Below are 20443 nucleotides of genomic sequence, written 5' to 3' on the forward strand. Positions count from 1 at the left end.
TTCTCATTTAAGAAATCTGTATGTACCTATTGCATTTTCTTGCCATATTCTGGCCTGTCAGGTTTTTCATAGGCCCTTCTTTCTGCACCACCCAGCACCAGAGAAATCTTTCTGTAACCATCTGCCATTTTAAGACTGAATTTCCCTCTGATTTTTATGCTGCACTTGGGGACAAGGCACAATTCTTTCCCTCTGAGAGGTTTAAGTTGGGTTAACTGGTCACATCATGAAAACACTAAATTAGAGTCATCACTAAAATTCTTTCAGAGCAGTTCTGATATTCTGGACAACATTCCCCATTTAATCTCAGTTCAACAAATACCACTGCAATTCGTGTTTGTATTATGGCATTTCTTTCACAAACAGTTTTAGTTTCTCAAAGAAAAACACAGAAAACTCTCATAGAAAATGCAAGTAATCCCTGTAACAGTGACTGAAAAACCTTTTCTCATATTTTGTCCCCTTCTTGACAGTGGTTTTTGGGTTTTTCTGAAACTACACTTTTGCTGTAATCCACATGTTCTCCCCAGGTTGCTGGTTGCTCCCATGGTGTGTGCACTACTTTGTTGCTGCATCCACATTTGATCAAAAAAGCTTTTTTTTATGCCAACCTCCCATTTCACTTCAGAAGGGGTGAACTTGGGCATGGCAGGCTCACACCACGCCAGGCTCTTAACTAATACTTGGAGATCTTTTTGTTTTCAACAGCAGAAAAAGGAAAATCATTGGTGAGTTCTGCACTTCCAAAAGGCCAATTTGGATCAAGCAGATACGGGGTTGATAAGAGATCACTGAACTGTGACTTGTCCTTTGCTGTCATGCTCAGTAATTAAATTAATAAGGAAATGAACTCAAACAGTTGAATTTAATGATTACAATCTGAGTACAGACTGTATTTTTTTCTTTTTTTTTTTAATTAAATAATCACTACTCCAGAATCAGAACCAAGCTCCAACACCAGCATGCTAAGGAACTGCAGGAACATTCTCAAGACACAGAACAAGCTCCCAGCAATCTGCTGCTGAAGCACAGCCTCAGATGGCTCAGGGGGCAGTGAAACAGCTGATCCACACTCCTAACTCTCTGAAATTCTGGATACAGGATGTGTTTGCACCCTCCAGCCATTCCTGACTGTATGTCCTGCAGACCCTGTGGACCTGTAAGCCCCTCTTTCAAATGCTGCTGTGACTATGGATGAACTCATCCATCCCATCACACTCCTCGGGAAAGAATCCCACATTCTGCAGCACAGAATCCAAGCCTGACACACACCACAGCCCTTAAACTGCTGCAGGAATCTCTGAGGGGCCCAGCCAACCCAGGGAGAACGTGAGATTCCCTGCCAAGCCCTGAACCACTTCCCTCTTTTCCACAACCAAGGGGAAGCACTATGGCCTCCTTCCTCAAACCTGCAAGCTCGCACCAGGAAAAGAGAGAATTTTTGAGGCAAACCTTTGTAAACCATATTACTACTACAAATGATGATGACCCAAAGAAATTAAACTACCACTAATTCATTAATACTTGGCTAAAAACATTCCTAACAGAATTTATTAGCAAAAGTACAACCACAACCACACTGCAGACACAAAACTTGAGAATAATGACACAATGCCTCTTACAGTCTTAGGTAAGAGCATTTGCATGCTAGAAAGGCCAGAGATCTGCTTCTACCTCTATTTCTAATACACACAGGACATATAATTCCTACTAGAAATGCAATTATTTAAAAAACAAATATGTCAGGCATAGCACATGAGTAATCAGTCCAGATACACAAAGGAAGGCCTGCAAATTCCCTAGGGATGGAGATTAAAACAGCTGGGAGGGCAGGTGATACAAACTGTCCTGAGGATACAGACACAGGCCACAAAGCTCATGCACAAGTGTCTTATCTTTTTAACACTGTACCCCTGAAGAGTTCTACTGGACTATATGTAGAATTGTTTTAAGCACAAATGGAAAAAGCATTCTTATATGAACAGGACATCTTGCATGAATAAAACAGAACCGACTTCCAAAGCTGGTAATTTAGAGAAAACATCAATGCTCCAAATGTCACTGGCACCACATGAGGCCAGGTATGTGCACAAGCACATTTCCACACTCACATTTCTCTCCACCCACAGAAACAGCACTCCATAAATTACTTTAAAGGAGAGCAAGGACCTCAAATGATACAATGGGAAGGATGCAGAGCGTGTGCAAGAGCTGTTCGTATCAATACCCTGTCTACTGCTGGAGGTGTGTGAGCTAAGATATTGCCAGCAGAGTTAACAAAAGTATCTACCTTCTTATTGGCTAGGTTATATATAATCTTCCCTCCTTCCCTTTGCTTTTGGGAAAAAAAAAAAAAAAGAGAGAAATTAATTTCTGTTAGTATTATAATCAGCCTGATTTCCCAGTTTTAGCAGCAGCTATGGAAAATCAGCTGACATAGTAGCTGATAATCCTTGGAAGGGCCCACTGGTAGGGAATTTCCCACAATTTCAAAGCAAAAGAAAGAAGTCTTTGTATTGTTTGAGGGTTCAGGATTATTCTTAGCTCGCTGATGGATAATCTGCCCATACATGTCCCTGCTCAAAGATGGCTGCTTTCCTGGTCAGTCAGCAAACGTTCCTGTATCAATGGTGTTCCAATTCCTTTAAAAAAGGAATACCTCTAACACCTGATTGCAACCAAGCAACTGCACCTAATGAAGCATCCTGTACCTATTGAAAAGAAGGAGTTTAGTGGGAACTAATCTTAGCTTTCACTGCTGCATTGCAGGGGCAGCAATGGAGGCTAATTTCTATCAGCTAAAATCCTTAATGAACAAAAAGCCAGAAGAGTGGAGGTATTTTTAGGATAATTAATCAGAAATATGGACAATTTTTAGATGTACCAAATGTGGTCATAAGCAACAATTTAAACCCATTTCAACAGATGTTTTAAATTGTATTTACCTCCACGCTTTTTGGGAGCTTCAGGTTTCATTTTAACGGTATTTCTGCTTCTAAATTCAGGCCCTTTAAAACCATCTTTGTCTTCATTCAGCACTGGCTCAGGCTGTACAACCACTGTACCTAGAATAATTTTATTTAGAAATTGGAAACCATTACACATCCAAGTGAAGTGCAAAAGTTCTGATTAATAAAGCCAACAAAAAAAGTGCAACCTGTTGACTAAAACTCAACATAGTTTTGAATGCACAGATGTTCACAGAAAAAGAAAAAAACAAAAACAAAACCCCAAAACCAACACACACATTTCAAACTACATCTCTGTTGTAGCTGTAGGACAGAAGCCAAGGACTGAATGGGCTGAGGAGCAAATTCTGCTCTTTGTGCTCTGCTGTGGCACGTGCACAACAGGATTGTCACACTGCTGGGGGGTGCAGGACAGGAACTTGTTACCAATAAAGGATATCACTTAAATCCCTCAAAACCCTATGCTCTTCTCTCTTTGTCCCCTCCTATTCAGTTTCCTCATCTTCATTTATTTCAGTATGAAAAACACAAAAAAGCAATAGAATAAAACCTGCTTTGTCTTTAACAATATCCAAAATCTGACATTTTCATTTAAATAAAGTACTAATCAAAATTACGTGAAGGAAAAAAACCGTATCTTTCCTATTTAAGAGCCCAGTTTTGTTGTGAGGACACTGAAAATAAAATATTCTGAAAAAATCATTTTAGAGTGACTGCTCTCAATACTGCTACACACACAATGAACAGCAGCAATTTTTCCTGTAACTTTCATAGGTAAGAAATGGAGGAGATTAATCCAACTGCAGCTAAGAGCAGAGGGATGCAGGCCTATAGTATTAACTATTTCTAAAAAATGTGCTTAAAAATAGATCCAACAATGGCATTTTCCCCCCAGAGTTAGTTTTGCTTTTGTTGATCTAATTGCTAATAACCTCAAAGACAGAACAGTAAAATAAGACCTCCAAGTGACAGAGCTTGAGACTCCTGCAAAACAACAGAATAAATAATTTCTCCTGTTCTGTGATGGTTTTATACAGATGTCAGAAATTTGAAATTAAGCCACCAGCACATCCTTGTGCACCCACAGATTAAAATCGGCTGGGTTCAAACTGAAAGTGCTCAGGTTCCTCATTTTTGTGGGCAGAGAACCAACAGGACCTTCAAGAGGGATTTTACTGATACATGTGCATTCTAGTGAATTATTTATGCTGCATCATAATCTGGGCTAATTTGCTGAATACAGAAGCAAAAAAAAGAAAAATAAAGACATGACCTACCTTTAGGCAAGCTTTGCATATCTACATCATTCTCTGAGTTCTCATTTGAAATATCTTCATTTACAGTTTCATCTGCAATTTGTTCATCGTCTGACCCAACATATTTTGTTACAACTGTAGGTTTCCTGCACAGACAGAAAACAACCCATGCTCTGACAAACAGTACAAACTGCAATTCAGGTAAGCTTTGCAGGCAAAACACCATATGAACTGTGAAATACAAAGTTCTATTTAAATTAATTAAAGACAAGATGAGCTGGGATGCTCCAAGTTATTATTATACAATTGTAGGATAATTTTCTGGTTTGGAACAGGATTTCTCCCCTCCCACGTGAAACAGAAGTCTATACTAATAAAATCTTCTTCTTGTAAAATCGAGGTGTGATGGATTTTTAAGAAAGTCACAATTCCAGGAAAAAAGTCTAAATGAAACACAGGTGAATGTCTGCTCATGAATGTTATCCATCATTCCAGGTTTAACAGGCAGCACAAGGAGAACACACAGATATTAGCAAATTACAAAAAGCATCTTGGCAAGAAAATGAAGGAAATGCAGAAAGAAATTAAAAAGCTGACTACTGAACAAAAGGATCAGCTGACAGAATTCCACACAAACAATTTAAATCCATGAAAATGAATGAATTTACTATGTCAGGATGGAGAGAAAATAACACAAAATATGGAGCAAATTTTTCAGTAGTCTGAAGGCAATGCATGAACTACTGTAAGACACTGGTTTTGTCAATATAAGGTACAGCATAACAAATGGATGAGTGAAAATCCCTTTAGTGGTAAGACAGGAGGCAAAAAACAGGACTAAAGAAGTATGTAAATGAAAAGAGTTCAGCAGGACACTGGATTCAAAAGATGAGGGAGAAACTAAAGCCAAATATAAAACCACACTTGCAAATATGGCATCAAGACAAACATAAAAAGGAGACTGAAGAATATTAATTCCAGCAGACATGATGAAATAAAGTAACTTTGATAAAAAAGAGAGAGAGAAGAGATCCAGACTTCTAAAGAGCAGTACTAAGGCAGCTGTTGAAAGCACAACTCCCTGCACTGTTCACTGGGATTTAATAAAAATCAGAGGACAGAACTGGAGTGAGCACCAGCTGAGAGCAGATGAGGAGTTTGACTGGACTAAGTCTGTTCTTACTTGGGACACAAATAATTTGTCTTCTGTAGGTTCAAGCAGTTGATATACAATTCACTCCATACTTTTCAGATCAAAGAAGGAAAAAGAAAAAGCAGGGATACAGCAAATGGCAGTTTCTGCACAGGACAACTCAACAGCACAGTCTGATGCTGCACTCTCCCAGTAGTGAAGCACATAAAAGTTTTTCTTCTGTATGACCCAAATTACATCTTTGGAAGAATCCTACATGTACAAATAGCAAGACTGAAGGAACTCTTTTATAAACTCCTTTGTCCTGAAGATATGGAGTGATCTTTTCTTTGTAAATAATAATTATGCTTTAGCATCTTAACCTTTCATCCTGAGAAATGGTTTGAATTTTAAATGTACTATGAGGCATTTGTTTTACCAGCACTCCATAACTTCATTGATTTTTACCAAAAATATTTTATAGAGTGTATCCACTTTTCTATAGCTTCCCACACCCAAAAACTAATTTATTTGTTTTTGTTTTCCAAACCAACCTTTTGGAACGGGATGATCCTAAGGATTTGGTTCTTTCCGAAGAACTACTTCCCTAGAAACAAGAAAAAAAATGTAAAAGTCAACACATTTATATCCAAGGGAACTACCAAAAACCAGTGTCTTGCATTAACTAGAAACGACTCAGAAATCACCAGTGCCCTTATAAAAAAATAATTTAAAAAGAGCAGCAGGAAAAGCAGTAACTGCAAGTGACAATTTCAACAGTCATGCCAGTTCAGTTCAACTGAATCCCTGGAGCTTCAGGTCAGAAGTCAGCAGCTCACACAGGTTTGGGAATGTTCTTCCTGCAATGTGAAGAAACCAGCCCCTTGTCCAACACACCCTTGCAGAGGGCCCTGGCACTCAGGAGCAGCAGCAGCCTGCAGCCACAAACTGCCAGCAGAGCAGACTCTTGCTGTGTGGCTCATGTGCCAGAAAGCACTGGCTGCCTTCAGAGCAAAACGGATTTTCTCAATTGTTTTTGCACTCGGATCACAGATCGGGGCAGTTGAAAACACCTGCATTTACAGTAGTAAAGGAAACTAAGGCCTGACACTGCCACTTGTGTTTTCTCTACAATGTTAAGATCTTGTCCACCAGAATGTTTCCAATAGGAGAACAGACAGAAGTAAAACACCACATGAAAAATTTCTGCTCAGTTTAACATAGATCCAGTGTGTGCATTTTTACTTTTTTTCAAAAAGGAAGCATATTTGCCTAAAGAGTAACTAAGTACCTACTGTTATCTGAGTAACAGGATGAAGGGGGATGACATTAATGGGTGCTTCTGACAGTATTATTGAAGTATTTATTGCAAAAGCAACAGAGTGAACTCAGCCACTGTGCACTAGACATGCAACTAGAACTCAAAAGCATTTTTCTTCCTACCTCGTCCTTGTTGTTCTCCATTGAAGCTGGACTTCCTTTAGGTTCCCTACTTTTACCTATGGAGAGAAATTCAAGGAACATCAGAAATTCTTCACATTGCACATCACAGCATTGTTTATGTTTCACCAGCCTGGACAGAGATAAATGTGACTTCCAGAGACAAACGGGTGCACAACAGAAACGACATTCCATTGTGTGGCATACATTTTACAGAAATAACTCAGAAACCCCTTTCAGTTCAGTCCCTGGGAGCCTCACTGTTGGTGAAGAAATACTGAAGCACTGCAAGTGCAACTGCATGCAGAAATAGTATCATTAGTGCATTTTTGCTGATCTCTTAAGAATTTACTACAAGTATTTTCTCTCACACATCTGACATAAGAAACAAAGTACTAAATCTGGGATCATGGAACCACAGACAAAAATCCCATTTGATCCAAGTTCTGATGAGAATTCCTCTTTCTCAAGCTTGGCAAGTGTGGAATATAAAGCCAAAAGACCTGCAACCTATTGGCACTGGTCCAATCCACCAGTCTTGGAAATAGAAGGGAAAGTTTGGAGCTCAGTGATTGAGTGATTCTAGTATGAAGTTGATCCAAAAGTTTAGGAACAGCAGGATTTTAACAGATGAGACTGAGTAGGAAGTATAATTACAGGATACTTATCAGGATAATTTGTGATTTTTAAGAGAAGACTAACTAGCACTGCAACTTCTTTATCCTTAAACTTCAGTTTTGGGGAACACCAAAACAATTTACTTCTATACTTAGAAAAAACTGAATAGCTTAGAGAATTCAATCCTGGATGTTTGACCTCTGCAGAACTGAGTAAACTGCAGGGAAAATCATCCAGCCATTTCCACATGTGAAGGAGAAAATACAAAATGGAAGACAATGGTTTTGGCCTTTTTTTCAGGTTTTGACCTGAAACGTCTTCTCTGGAATATTCAGGCATTCCCTATTGTGAAGGGGGAACCGGAGATGTGGAAGGAGGTGACATTTCTGCTGGAGCTTGGATATTGCCCACCTTCTACTCCTGACCAACTCTGCCCAAGTGATAAACCCATGGAAAATACCAGCTTGGAGAGCTTGGCAGAGCTTCCCCTGCTCTGGCAGCCCCAGTGAGTGCAGACTCCGCACTCAGACTGGCAGCCTGATGCACATGTGCTATTCCAAAAGCAGCTGAACGTGCTGCAGTGCCAGCTTCTCCCTGTGCCCACCAAGGGGCCCCGTGTGCTGCAGCCACCCCCTCCCAGCTCAGTGCTGACCTGGCTGCTCCTGCCCAGCCACCCCAGGGCTGGCAGGGAGCAGAGCTTCCCCTGGGATTGCTGCTCCACTCTTGGAACAAGAGCAGGCAGGCTGGCTCTCCTGAGCTCTCTGTGACTCTGCTGCTGGCAGCCATGCAGTGGAATGGAGGGAGACATCCAGTCCCAGTGCAGAGGGGATAAAGAACATTATTAAGGCTATAAAGCAAATATTGTTTCCTGTTTTAACTGACCTCTATGTGTGTCAGGGACAAAAGATGAAGTAATATCAGCTAATAGCCAACTGATTTCTAACATCCAGCCTTCCTGGGCCACACTTCACTACCTTCATCATCATCTTCCTCCTCACAACACTCTACCCAATAGTTCACATATCCTCCAAATGCTGGAACAAAACAAGATCTATTACTAAATAAATCTGATTTGGTCCCAGCCACATCCATAACTTCTGCTCATAATGAGCACCCTCTGAATTTAAAAAAAAAAAAAAAAAAAAAAAAAAAAAAAAAAAAAAAAAAAGCAAGCACAGTTGCTAAAGACATTTTTGTTATGCACAGAACATTGGGAAGGGAAGGAAATTTGCATAGTAAATTCTGGCATTTCCTAATATTTAAGTGTTTAATCCTGACTCTTCAACTTTAATATGTTCTTTTAGATCTCAAAACCAACACTAAAATATGTCTGCTATGAATTTGCAAGTGTATCCATTTCAAAGACAATCTGTGCTTTACGGCAAGGAACCAAATGCTAATTTTTAACTACAGAGGATAAAGGGAGATTTCTTTTTCCCAGTGTGCTCCTCAGAAAAATTTCACTTTGAGATGCATTTACATCACAATTTGTTTTACTGTTCTGCTGAAGCACCACATGAGTAGTTTCTTTTTTCTGTGCTAACAGTTCAGTTTGATGCTGACATGAGGAGGTGAGTGCCACAAGCAGCAGACTCTCTCCCTAAACAAAACATTAAAAGATAAAAACTACACACCAGAAAGCCCGTGACTTAAGACAACAGGAGTTTGAAAATAAACCCTAATATAGCCAGCACACTCTTCTGCATTCTACCACATGAACACAACTTTTAGCTCATTAAGCAGTACAGACTGAAAGGTTTTGCACCTGCATCCAGTCCAAGTGAAATTAATAAACAAATTTAACCAATTAAATTTGGAAACAGATTTTATTCAGTACAGACATGAAATAATTTCACTTTCATCTAAGTGGTTAAACTTTATTACCTGTTTTTAACTTGGAAGTAAAAATTTCCAATTTTGACCTAGTAGGACTCTAGTTTTTTAAAAAGCATTGTTTTCTTTTAAAAAGGTTTCCAGATTATATGTAGAAATCTTTTTCAAATTACCATGAAAGCATGATCTCCAGAACTTCTCCCTCACCTGCAAGGACTCCAGAAACCTTACTACAGCAGAAAAACCAAGACACTGCAGTTGTAAATTCAGGAACACTGAACAAGGAACTCCTAGCACAGCAAATACCTGTCTCTGATATCTCATGTTTCAGAGAAGGGAAATTACCAGAAGATTAGATTTTTTCACCTTTAGAAAGATTCAGAATTGAAATAAATATTGTATCAAAGGCCTACTGTGCATTTATCAAGCTATCACCACCTAAATCACATTAAGACTTGGTATAATTACCCCAGTGAAGTGTGATAAAATGAAATAACATCAGGTTACTTGACTTTAGAATCACATATACATTGAAAATGAACATAAAATGTCTTTTTACCTATACTTTTGTTTTTAGATAATGCTGGAGGAGAGTTTGCGTCCTCAGATTCTTCTGATGAGTGAGCCAAGAAGTCATGGAGTTTCTGTACCAATGTATTCAACTTGCTTTCACTGTGAAAATACAAGTAACACCCAGAGTCACCTACACATCTCACTCCAATTTATCAAGCTTGAAAGCTTATGTTTAATCTCAATTAATACACATCCACAAGAGATGTAAGTATTTGTTTCTGCGTGAGTATATCAGAGCAAATAAAAAACATGTAATTTTTCTAAATACTAGGTGAAACAGTAGGTGCAGCCTTATTGACAAAAATGCATTAAAAGTCTATTTTAAGTAATTTTCACTGTTTATATACAATTATATTCAATACAATTATTGACAAAATTCAAGAAAGTCTGAGTGGTAATGCTGCTACGACATGAAGACAGCAAAAAATTAGTATTTTATTTGTCAGAAGCCAGACAAGTAAGAATAATAAAATCTTTATTTTATTTTTTAAAATGTCACATTTGGGATATAAACCACTAGAACTAACAGAAGAGTTTCACCTACAAACTCAGAAACAAACAGGTCCACTGCATATGACAGTGAACAGTTCAGTGAACATGACAGGTCCACTGGATATGAAAGTTTGCTGACACAAAACTTTTAGTAAATCTACCATCTACATACATGTTGTGTGGTGTTAATTTTGTCAAGAAACAACCATGCAGGACCAGATCATTCCTTGATCTGTTTGTTAGAGTGCTGATGATTAATTCATAAAGAATAATCCCCTGGCAACTTTCACCAGACACTTTCAGACCCCAAGAACAGTCCTGAGTACATTTACTCACTACAGTAAAAAGCAACATCTTGATCCCAGGCTTGCCTTAAAAAGCTGTTCCATTTCATAACCTCCATGTTACCCCTGGCATTTCACATGGTTTATTTCTCCCCAAACTCCTACAATTTCCCAGGACAAGGCTTTTCCAGCTGCCCTGGCCGAGGCCCAGGGTGCTCAGCCCCTGTTCAGAAGGTGCCAGGGAGCTGTTGCTCCCTCACCTCCTTATCAGCCCTCTGGAATCTGCAGCTGATCTGCCCTGACTCATCACCCCTTATCTGCTGCTCCAGATGCTTTTCCCACTCCTGACCTGCCCTATCCTCAGCAGAAATGAGCCCAGATGAAGGATAAAGGCTTCCCACCCTTCCCACTGCTTGTTTCCCCATTAATTTCAAAATAGTCTTCTAATAGCAAGAAGAAATTACATTTTCTGTGCCTGTTTTATTGGTCATAAGAACTTCTGAATACTCAACCTGAGAGTCACCTTTACCATCACTACTGTTTCTCCGAACACATCAATTTATTAACTTCTGACTTTCAATTTGTTATTGCTAAAAAAACCCCCTCATATTATGAGAAGGACGTGCAGCCAAGTGCTCTCTTGAGCCGTGAGTGAACATCCTCACATCAGTGCCAGTGACTATTCCAACCAGCGGAAATAACCACATAAAACAGCATAAACCATCAGTTTAAAAAAAAAAAAATCATCTGCTATTTCTTTTAATCACCTGAGGTGCTCAAAATAAAACAAAATAGCACTTTGCAATGAAAAGATTTTCTGCATGAGTGAAGGGCACTTTTCTTTTGAGACTACATATGTACCATCAATCACTGGAGCAAGCCTGAAAGAGTAGAACAAAGCTCTTTAACTCTCAAGAGTACCTTAAAATTTTTCTCTCAATCTGTCCAAAAGTCTTTCCCTCTAATTACTGGACTCATGCTGCTATACAACTGCCAGCTCCCTAATCTTGGGCTTCTCTTTTGCTCATGGATGGAAGGCATACTTGGAAAACATTACAGAAGATGATAATGGTACACTGCAGTCTTTACAGCTTGCATGCTCTCCTTTAGAAAGGAGATTTAATGACAATTTACTCACATTAAGTGAAAAAAAAATTAGAATTGTTCAGAATTATTTGATAGTAAAAGCATATAAAGAGATTTTATATCCATTCCAGATGGTCTGAAGAAATAAAGCACATTTAGAAAGGCCACAAGAAAGTACATTTTTGGTAGTAAAAAGAACAACGAAAAAAGCGCCACACATGTGGAATTCTGCTCATTTAGTTTATAAATAACTTGTTCTGGTAACAGCATTTTAGAAAGAAAATGGGAGCTAGAGATGAGTTCAGTATTACTATTGTCAATACAGAATGAATTCAGAATAGTATGCATGTGTCTTTGTGACTAATACTTGGAACATTATTTACTACCATTCATTAACTCTTATCCTAACTAACGTAAAATTATCATTTTCAGAGCAAATAGTTCTTGCTGACAACCAATCAAAAAAAATTATATACAAACTAATACTAAAAAGTCTTCCCAACTTGCTTTTTCTCTTGATTATTCATCATTTTGTACCATAAGCCTTTGTTAAGGAATACCAGGTCAAATCTAAGTAAAGGTGTTTCACTTACGAAATATAAATTTAGGACAATGCTTCACCTGGTTTTGTACAAAAGTTATTTTATATCATTCATTTATACTTGAGAAATAATAATCTATTATTTTTGTTTAAAGCTTCTACTGGAAAATGCTTATTCTTTGCAGTACAGACCCAGTCACTCTTAAATTGATCACAACTTATAAATGTGGAGTTTTAATAAACATAGGAGCCTAAAAATGTAGAACCATCTCTGAAGCACTACTGAGGCAAACAGGCTCCTCTACACTGACAGTCCCCACACTATTTATTAGTGTCTTCACACTCGAGTTTTCTAAGCAAATGGCTTCCCCACCACTGTAGAGCTATTTCAACACTCTTCAGCCTAATTAAAACAGGACTGAAAGGGAAGGTGCCTGCTATTATTGGTGTGGCCATGAACCTGATTTGTGACCTTGGGAGCTACCTTGGAATGTACCATTCCTTACCTACATGCAGAGCAAGTGCTATTAAAGCAAACAATAAATACCTGGCCCTTATAGGGTAACAAAATACCCAGAGCAGGCAAATTACCCATAAATGAGTCCATAAATAATTAGAATAAATAAAGAGCGAGACAGGTTGCATCATAATCAAGACACAACACCCCAAGTGGCTGTGGAGTGCTGGTCCCTGCATGTTCTTAACTGAAGCAGGTTTGTGTGGCCAGGTTTTGGTAGTGGGGGCTACAGGGGTTACAAACTTCTGTGCAGAGATGCCAAAAGCTTCCCCCATGTCCAGCTGAGCCAACACCAGCCTGCTCCAAGAGGGACACGCTGCTGGCCAGGGCTGAGCCCATCAGCAGTGCCCATTGTGCCTCTGGGATTATGTATGTGGGAAGGGAAAAACCTGCTGCAAAACAGCAGCTGGGAGAGAGGAGCAAGTATGTGACAGCAACAGCCCTGCAGACAGCGAGGCCAGGGGAGAAGGAACATCAGGGTCAGAGGGGAAATCCACCTGCAGCCCATGGGGGCCCACAGGAGAGCAGAGACCCAGCTGCAGCCCATGGAGTGATGCCTTACGTTCTAGATTTCACATCTTCCAGACTCTGTACTGCATTGGTGTATAACTCTGAACTCCATATGAAGTGTCAGCAAGCTCTCCTCACAGCTCAGTCACACAAAACAATCCTTTCCCAGCCCCAGAACCAAGAACACCTTTGCAGCTTCAGCCCCAAAAAGTGCAAACAGCAGGGAATTGAGGAGAGCAAACTGGGACGATGGGACTGCATCACCTGGAGCTGGAATTGGACAATTAACCCCAAAATGGAAATGGACCAAAACTTATAAAAGTGTGAGAACTCATGACCCTTGTCCAGCTTGGGTGTAAGCCCTGGCTGGGCTCTTGCACTGCCCAAGGTGAATCCTGTGAAGGCTTTTTAATAAATCCCTACTTTATTCCTTTAACTCTGTCCAGCCTCTGTTCTAGGAGCCTCTCAAGGCATCAGGAGGACCCCACACCTGCTCAGGGTGATGCCCAAAGGAGGCTGTGAGCCTGCAGGAACCCTCTGCTGGAGCAGCCCCTTCCTGAGCCCCATGGGATGGGAAAGGCCCACGCTGGAGCAGCTCGGGAAGAGCTGCAGCCCATGGGAAGGGCCCACATGGGAGAAGTCCATGGAGAACCATCTCCCATGGGAGGGACCCCACTCCCTGCACTGCTCACCAGGAAGAGGCAGAGAATAAAGTAAAGTTCAACCTGGGAGAAAGGAAGGGATGGGGAGAAGATATTTTAACACTGGGGATTTATTTCTCATTACCATACTCTGATTTGATTGGGCAATAAATTAAGCTGATTTCCCCAAGCAGAATCTGTTTTGCCCGTGATGCCACTTGCTGGGTGATGTCCCTGTCCTCATCTCAACCTGAACTTTTCATTGTCCTCTCCCTTCCCTGCCCAGCTGAAGAGGGGCAGTGACACAGTGGGAGCCCACCACGACCTCACTCCCTGTGCCAGCTGATTGAAGACTGTGCTTCCCCAAAGCAAATCACATCACCTTGGACAAATAAAATTTTAACAAACTGTCTTCATTCAGATCCAACTTGCCACACATTCACATGATCATATTTCTTCTGAAGGCAGGTGAGGTGATGAAAATTCATAACCAGGGCAGTGGAAGGAGCAGCACTGACCACTTCAGCAGCAAACCCAGCACACACTGGACTATCCTCTGAAACTGCACTGAAAACCTCGTTCTTGCACTCAGTTTCTATTTGCTTTCCTAAGACACTTTAAAAGTGGAAGTGGAGAATGTCCCAGTTACTGTCAACATCTGGAACAGTAATCTGAAAGCTGCATTTTCTTTAAACAAACACCTACCAACTATTACTCTAAACAAGTGTCCCTCATGTACATTTCAGTGGCTCCTGAAAGTGGCACAGGAGCCACTTTCAGGAGCCTCTCCAGCTTTTAACTATCTCAGTGTTGACAAAGATGGGTTTTTTAACCATAAGTCTTCCTTAAATTCAACACTCGTCTAAGATTTTTGTATGTTTAAACTTTTCAATTAGTTCAAGGCACAAGTTTTTTCAATTCATGTTTACAGTTGCTTCAGATTAAGTCTCAGTCATTTTTCACTTTTGAAACTGAAACACTGCAGAACAACTATTAAGCAGACAATATTAAACAATCCTTAGGAAAAATAATTAAAGAAAAATAAAACCAGATGTACAACAGCAGAAATCCAACAACCCACAGGAAACCTCTCGGTATTTTATTTAGGATGGTGAGAAGAGAGACCACTCTTAAGCCTTGATATAATCAGGCCAGTATTGTCACCTGCTAATCTTAATAAAAGTTTTTCCTGATGAGAAGGAAGAGGGTTAGAATTAGCCCAATTCAAAGAGTTCAGCTATAAGGGTAGAGCCAACATTGTTGTTTCACATAAAATATCTCAATATTGTGGCTGAACAAACGTGAATGAAATAGCTTAAAGCTGTGGGAAAGAGTGAAAGAGGAAAAAATGTCCAGTAGGAGTTGTTTTATTTTCTTATTTTTTCTTCTTCTTATTTTCTTAGTCACACTATTTTTGGTGTGTTTGGCATTTTACCTGCCATGTCCTAAGAAACCTACTTCTGTCAGAAAAAATATAAAACCAGAAAATAAAATCAGCCTACCATTATATTACTTGAACAAGTAAAATATGGTTTTATAATGGTAGGGAAACAAGAGCACTTCATCCCAGAGTTTGTTTTTTAACTCAACAATGGTTTTCTGCAGGCAAAAGCAACATGACACTCTAAGTCCTAGATCAGATTCGTGTTTTGGACCTTACTTCCACTGATACACCAATTCTGCCAAACCAAGTGAGGTTTTACACTCAGGATTCACACGATGTGGTCGTGCTGACATGAAGCAGCTCTGCTGGCCAAGGACACACAGCCTCACACCCTGCACACACCTGACACCATCCACACTCAGTCCTCTCCTTCCTCCTCCACCCCACCCCAGGGCTCTCTGGAGATCCCTTGGCCAGCCCTCAGCAAAGCAGAGACAGGAACAGGAGGCCACCCAGGACATTGTCCAGCCAGGTTCCAAGTGACTCCACAGCTGGAGGCCCCACGATCTTTCTGGGTGAGCTGCCTGGGTTTGACCATTATCACAGCAAAGCACTTCTCTTGTGTTGGGAGGAATTGTACCACACTGAACTGACTGGATCAGATACATCAGAAAATACCTGAACACTAAAGCTCTGGCTGAAAAGAGATGGAGGCATCCAGCACTTCATCAGAGATTCTGCACCTAACACTTAGTTAACACACACTCGCTTTTTTACTTTGTTTAGAACTCACTTTTAATCCACAGGGGCTTAATCAAGTGATACCTGGTGAAGTTGAAGACACTCAATGATGTGGATGAAGTAATTTTGGAGCTTAAATACAGCATAACAGGTAGAGACAAGTAAACAGAATTATCTTCCTCCAGACACACAAGGGGAATGAGAAAGCAACAGTTCAAAGTCACTAAGAGACCCTTTATTCTGTTCAAGGAAGCTTACACAATTTCTTTCTGTTCACGTGGTGTGAGTTATCACACTTCATTCACTATAAAGTGAAAAAAAAAACCCTTTGTTTTTAACCTGTTTCTTTAATGAGATCTTAAAAAAACCCAAACAAGCAACATCATCACAAATCCACAAGGCAAAAGTAAGACAAAAAAATCTCACTGTAGGTTGGTCCACACTGAAGTGTAACTTCAATGGTGAAATGCCCTGCAAGCTGAGAAAGACTGAAGCTGCCACTTGAAAATCTAAACATTTCACCCTTATGAGACAAAAATCATGTGAAGTGCACACCGGGAAGGGAAGGGAAGGGAAGGGAAGGGAAGGGAAGGGGCCCCAGGACCAAGAGCACCAGGGACCCCTAACTCCAAAAACACCTTTTGCTTCATTTGCCTTCTGCTCCCTGGAGCTGACCACAGGCTCCCAAAGAAACCTCCTTCAGCACCAACTCTGCTGAGAATCAAAGCCTGGCCCTTCAACTCTCCCAAGCACAGGTTTTCATTTTACAAGACAAAAGCCATCTCAGTCCCAAATTTATTGCCTGTATTTTAGTCTTGCCTTACATGACAGATGCATTTGCCCAGCAAAGCTTCTAGGCTGAAGCTATTAAAACCTACAGTTGGGCCCACTCAGACAGAAATTTCTACTACTATGCAGCTTTTGGACTGGCAAATAAACTGCTTCAATGGCACTACAGCTGACATTGGTCAGCAACCTGTGTCATCAAGTTCTTGATTTTTTCAAGGTTTCACTCCTTTTCTAACAAAAAAAAAAAAAAAAAAAAAAAAAAAAAAAAAACAAAAAAAAACCAAACAAACTAATCCATGCCCCATCCTGAGTGACAACAACATTTCATCACAGACTGTGAAAGCTTTATGCTCCTCCTTTAGTAAATAAATCAGGACACTACACCTCTTTTAAAGTCAACATAAAACGTTCCATTACATTTGCCACTGAATTTCTACAATTTCTTTTTTCTCCTGCTGCCACTCCAAGGGAATAACCTGCCACTGACCCATCCATTAACTCATTCATGTCTCCCAATCACCTGCAGGCACGAGCTGAGCTCCAGAGATACAGAATGTGATTTCATGAGGTTCAGCACTATCCTTAGGCCTTCCCTTTACAAAAGACACTTCTGGTAATCCAGTTTAAAATGTACTTGGTCACAGGCTGCAGGCATTTGTTTTTATGATGAACACAGCACATTTTAGCATTACTTTGATATTTTCTTTTGGTGTGGTACAGGCACATAAAAAAGCAGCCTCTTTTCCACCCTTCAAGCAGAGGGTACAAGGAGTTAGTCTGTAACAGAAAACTGAAAATTTCAAATCCCCACAATGTTAAGGTCACCCTGTTGCAGAATTTGTATTACACACTCCTCTGACACAGCAAATTGTTTCCTAGAAAATTAAGATACCTTCAGTAAAGCCCTATAAAGACTCTATACAAAGTTTGCAAAGCCCTAACAGACAGTATTGTACAAAACCAGAAATAACAAAGTCTCTGCAGTAGGTTCCTCTCCCAGAGAATGTCACTGAAGTGCTGCAGATAGTGGTTCTGGGGCATAGCTGGCACTGAAGATGACACAGTTTTGCTCTTCTTCAGGAAGAGCTGAAGAATCTGCCTATGCCCATTCCAGAACAGTGTGGAAGACAGAGAACTTTCACTGTCCCTTTAGGGAATACAGAAGATTGGTGTTGACTTACTTCCAATTATATCACTGTGGCATCAAGTAACACACCTCAAGCAATCCTGCAGTATCATTCAGAACAAAGACATTCAACTGACTCAAAAATGCAGACAATTTAATAAAAACTTTAAAACCAAGTGACCAATATCACCATGTGAGGCGAAGAGTCTGGATTAAAAAAAAAAAACAAAACAAAAACAAGAACAAAGCCTATTTTGCCAACTTTAAAAAAGAAAAAAACCCAAACTACATTCATTGACTACCAGATAGTTCAAGTGAGGAAAATACAAAACTTGTTTTCTTTTCCTATTGCTGTGCTTATGTTGTACAATGTATGAACTGGAAGGAACAGGCTACGTCACTACGACAAAGATTCCTCCCCTTGAAAAGGAAAGGACAAGAAAAAAAAATAATGATGTTTTGGGGATAAAACCTATGGAGGCATCTTTATAAATATTTACAGAGGCAGCACTTTTAAAAAGTTTCTTAGGAGGTTACTCCAGTTTTCATAATTCTAAATTTCTCATTTGGAACATGGAAGACTCCTAGGAACTTAACATTAAATAAATTATTCTTGTAACAAAAGTTTAAAACTTCTCTGGGAGCAGACTAGTATGGATTGATGATTTTCCTCTGAAACACTGTAAATGAATCTTCCACCAGTGCTGGGAATAGATTTTCCATCCAAATTCAGTTTTTTGCACATCTTCCCAAGTATTGTAAGAGCAATCCCGCAGTCCTTTATTTCTGCACACCTGTGACATGGACAAACTGCAGAGAGCAGAGGGTGAAGTGACACAAACACAGGCAGCTGACAGCCAGCAGCACTCGTGGAAATGGGAACAAAAGAGGAAGACAGGGTGTGTTTTTCTTCTTCATTTCCTTCTCTCCACCTCCAGTTTTAAGAAGAACTGGACAAGAAGGCAAAGGCCATGCAATGTCCAGTGCCATGTCCAGCTCCTGTGAGTTACAAACTGCTCCAGATGAGCTCTACACGGGATGGGAATTGTAACAAACATTTAAACGGAATGAGAACCGAGCTCATGAACAGAAGGAAAGTTTGGAGCATCAAAAAATTGCTGCTATGCCCATCTACTCAAAAGCAGTTGGTCACAGGGCTGCTTACTCTGTGGGCAGATCCCACCCAAAGACTGCACACGATCTCAGATCTATTCTGTCCATGCTTTTTGATCTGCAAAATCACCAATAATCTGAAATAATCCCATCCTCTCTGCAGGTAATCTAAGAATTACATGAAAAATGTATGAGCTTCTGTATCCTCTTCCTCCAAAGCAGCCCCTTGCCAGTAACACTAATTGTGGCACTAATAACTACATAGGAAGATGGAAAGGGTTAAGTACAAACCCTGCATATTACAGACCAGGAACAAGTGGTTCAAAAGAAACCAAACAAGATTATGGATAACAGGGAACAAAACATGACAATCACAATAAAACAAAAAGCAAAGTGGTCCAAATGAAAGAGCATTTTTCAGAATATAAAATACTAATGGTGACTGCAAACCAGACCATAAATATTAGTAACTCAGAGCTTTTTGTTCTACAAAAATAAAACTCCGTGCTTGATTTTAAGGGCTGGAGAAGAAAAAGGAGAAAGCCCCTTCATTAGCACTTCAGTCTACACAACAAAACAAACACTCCAACAAAAGAAGTTGTTTAAACTGTCAAAGCCCTTCAAGAACACAGAGGGGAGAAAGTGGGAGTGAGAAGGAGAAAGAATGAGAGATGCACCATCTCTGTCTTACAAAATAAGGGAAAAAATACATGCAGAAGCAACTGCTAACTGCTGGGAAGTCACGCACCAAATAATGTGTATTTGCAACGCTCATGACCTACATCAGCATGTGAGCAACATCAACAGTGATGATAATCATCAAAAACCTCTTTCTTCTAGATTCCTAACTGGAAATGTTAAGGCTTCAAAAACAAGCAATGCAAAAGAGGAAAAAAACCACTATCCCTTCAAGTTTTGTCTAAAATGACACAGTTTTTATGAACTACTCAAAATAAGGCGGGAGGTGAAGAGACACATAAACGACCCCTGAAAAAACTTTACCCAAGGCTCAGCACTGGAGCCGGGGTGAGGAGCACTGCAGACACAGCGATGTTCTCTATCGCAGTGGTTTGCAGCCAGGTGCGGGCCAAGCCTGAGGGCCAAGCGACAGCCCCTCATGGCCGGGGCAGCGCCTCGGGCACGCGGCGCGTCTGCGGCGGATGGACGGCGGGGCGCGGAGCCCCGGGCATTCGGACAAAACCGAAAGCGCACAAAGACAACTATTTATTAACACTTTAACATGGCGCCTCTCTCAGCTCGACTTCCCGGGCGTCTGTCGGTTGCTGTCGTTCCGCGTCAGCCCCGCGGCCGGACAGGCGGACGGAGCGGCCCGGCGGCGGCGGCCGCTGCCCGCGCCCAGCGCCAGGCGAGGGCGGGGGCTCGGCGGAGCTCCCGCCG

General features: G+C 40.5%; 1 protein-coding gene across 9 annotated transcripts in view; it reads right to left on the reverse strand.

Annotated features, from left to right (window-relative positions):
* The window catches only part of ATRX (ATRX chromatin remodeler), a 67587-nt gene that overhangs the window by 46893 nt on the left and 251 nt on the right, over positions 1 to 20443 (reverse strand). For 2 of the 9 annotated variants that reach the window (XM_041484628.1, XM_041484627.1), the window contains exons 1-6: positions 10685 to 10901; positions 9808 to 9920; positions 6801 to 6856; positions 5912 to 5964; positions 4247 to 4371; positions 2946 to 3065 (exon numbers count right to left, since the gene is read on the reverse strand). In XM_041484628.1, the coding sequence (XP_041340562.1) occupies positions 2946 to 3065; positions 4247 to 4371; positions 5912 to 5964; positions 6801 to 6856; positions 9808 to 9920; positions 10685 to 10716 (499 nt within the window). In that variant the 5' untranslated portion in view covers positions 10717 to 10901. Of the gene's footprint in view, positions 1 to 2945; positions 3066 to 4246; positions 4372 to 5911; positions 5965 to 6800; positions 6857 to 9807; positions 9921 to 10684; positions 10908 to 20047; positions 20438 to 20443 lie in introns of those variants that run through there. The other 7 variants (XM_041484632.1, XM_041484626.1, XM_041484635.1 and 4 more) reach the window with 7 other exon arrangements.

The sequence above is a fragment of the Pyrgilauda ruficollis genome, unplaced genomic scaffold (assembly GCF_017590135.1).
Source record: "Pyrgilauda ruficollis isolate IOZ18807 unplaced genomic scaffold, ASM1759013v1 scaffold67, whole genome shotgun sequence".
In the NCBI taxonomy this organism is placed as follows: Eukaryota; Metazoa; Chordata; class Aves; order Passeriformes; family Passeridae; genus Pyrgilauda; species Pyrgilauda ruficollis.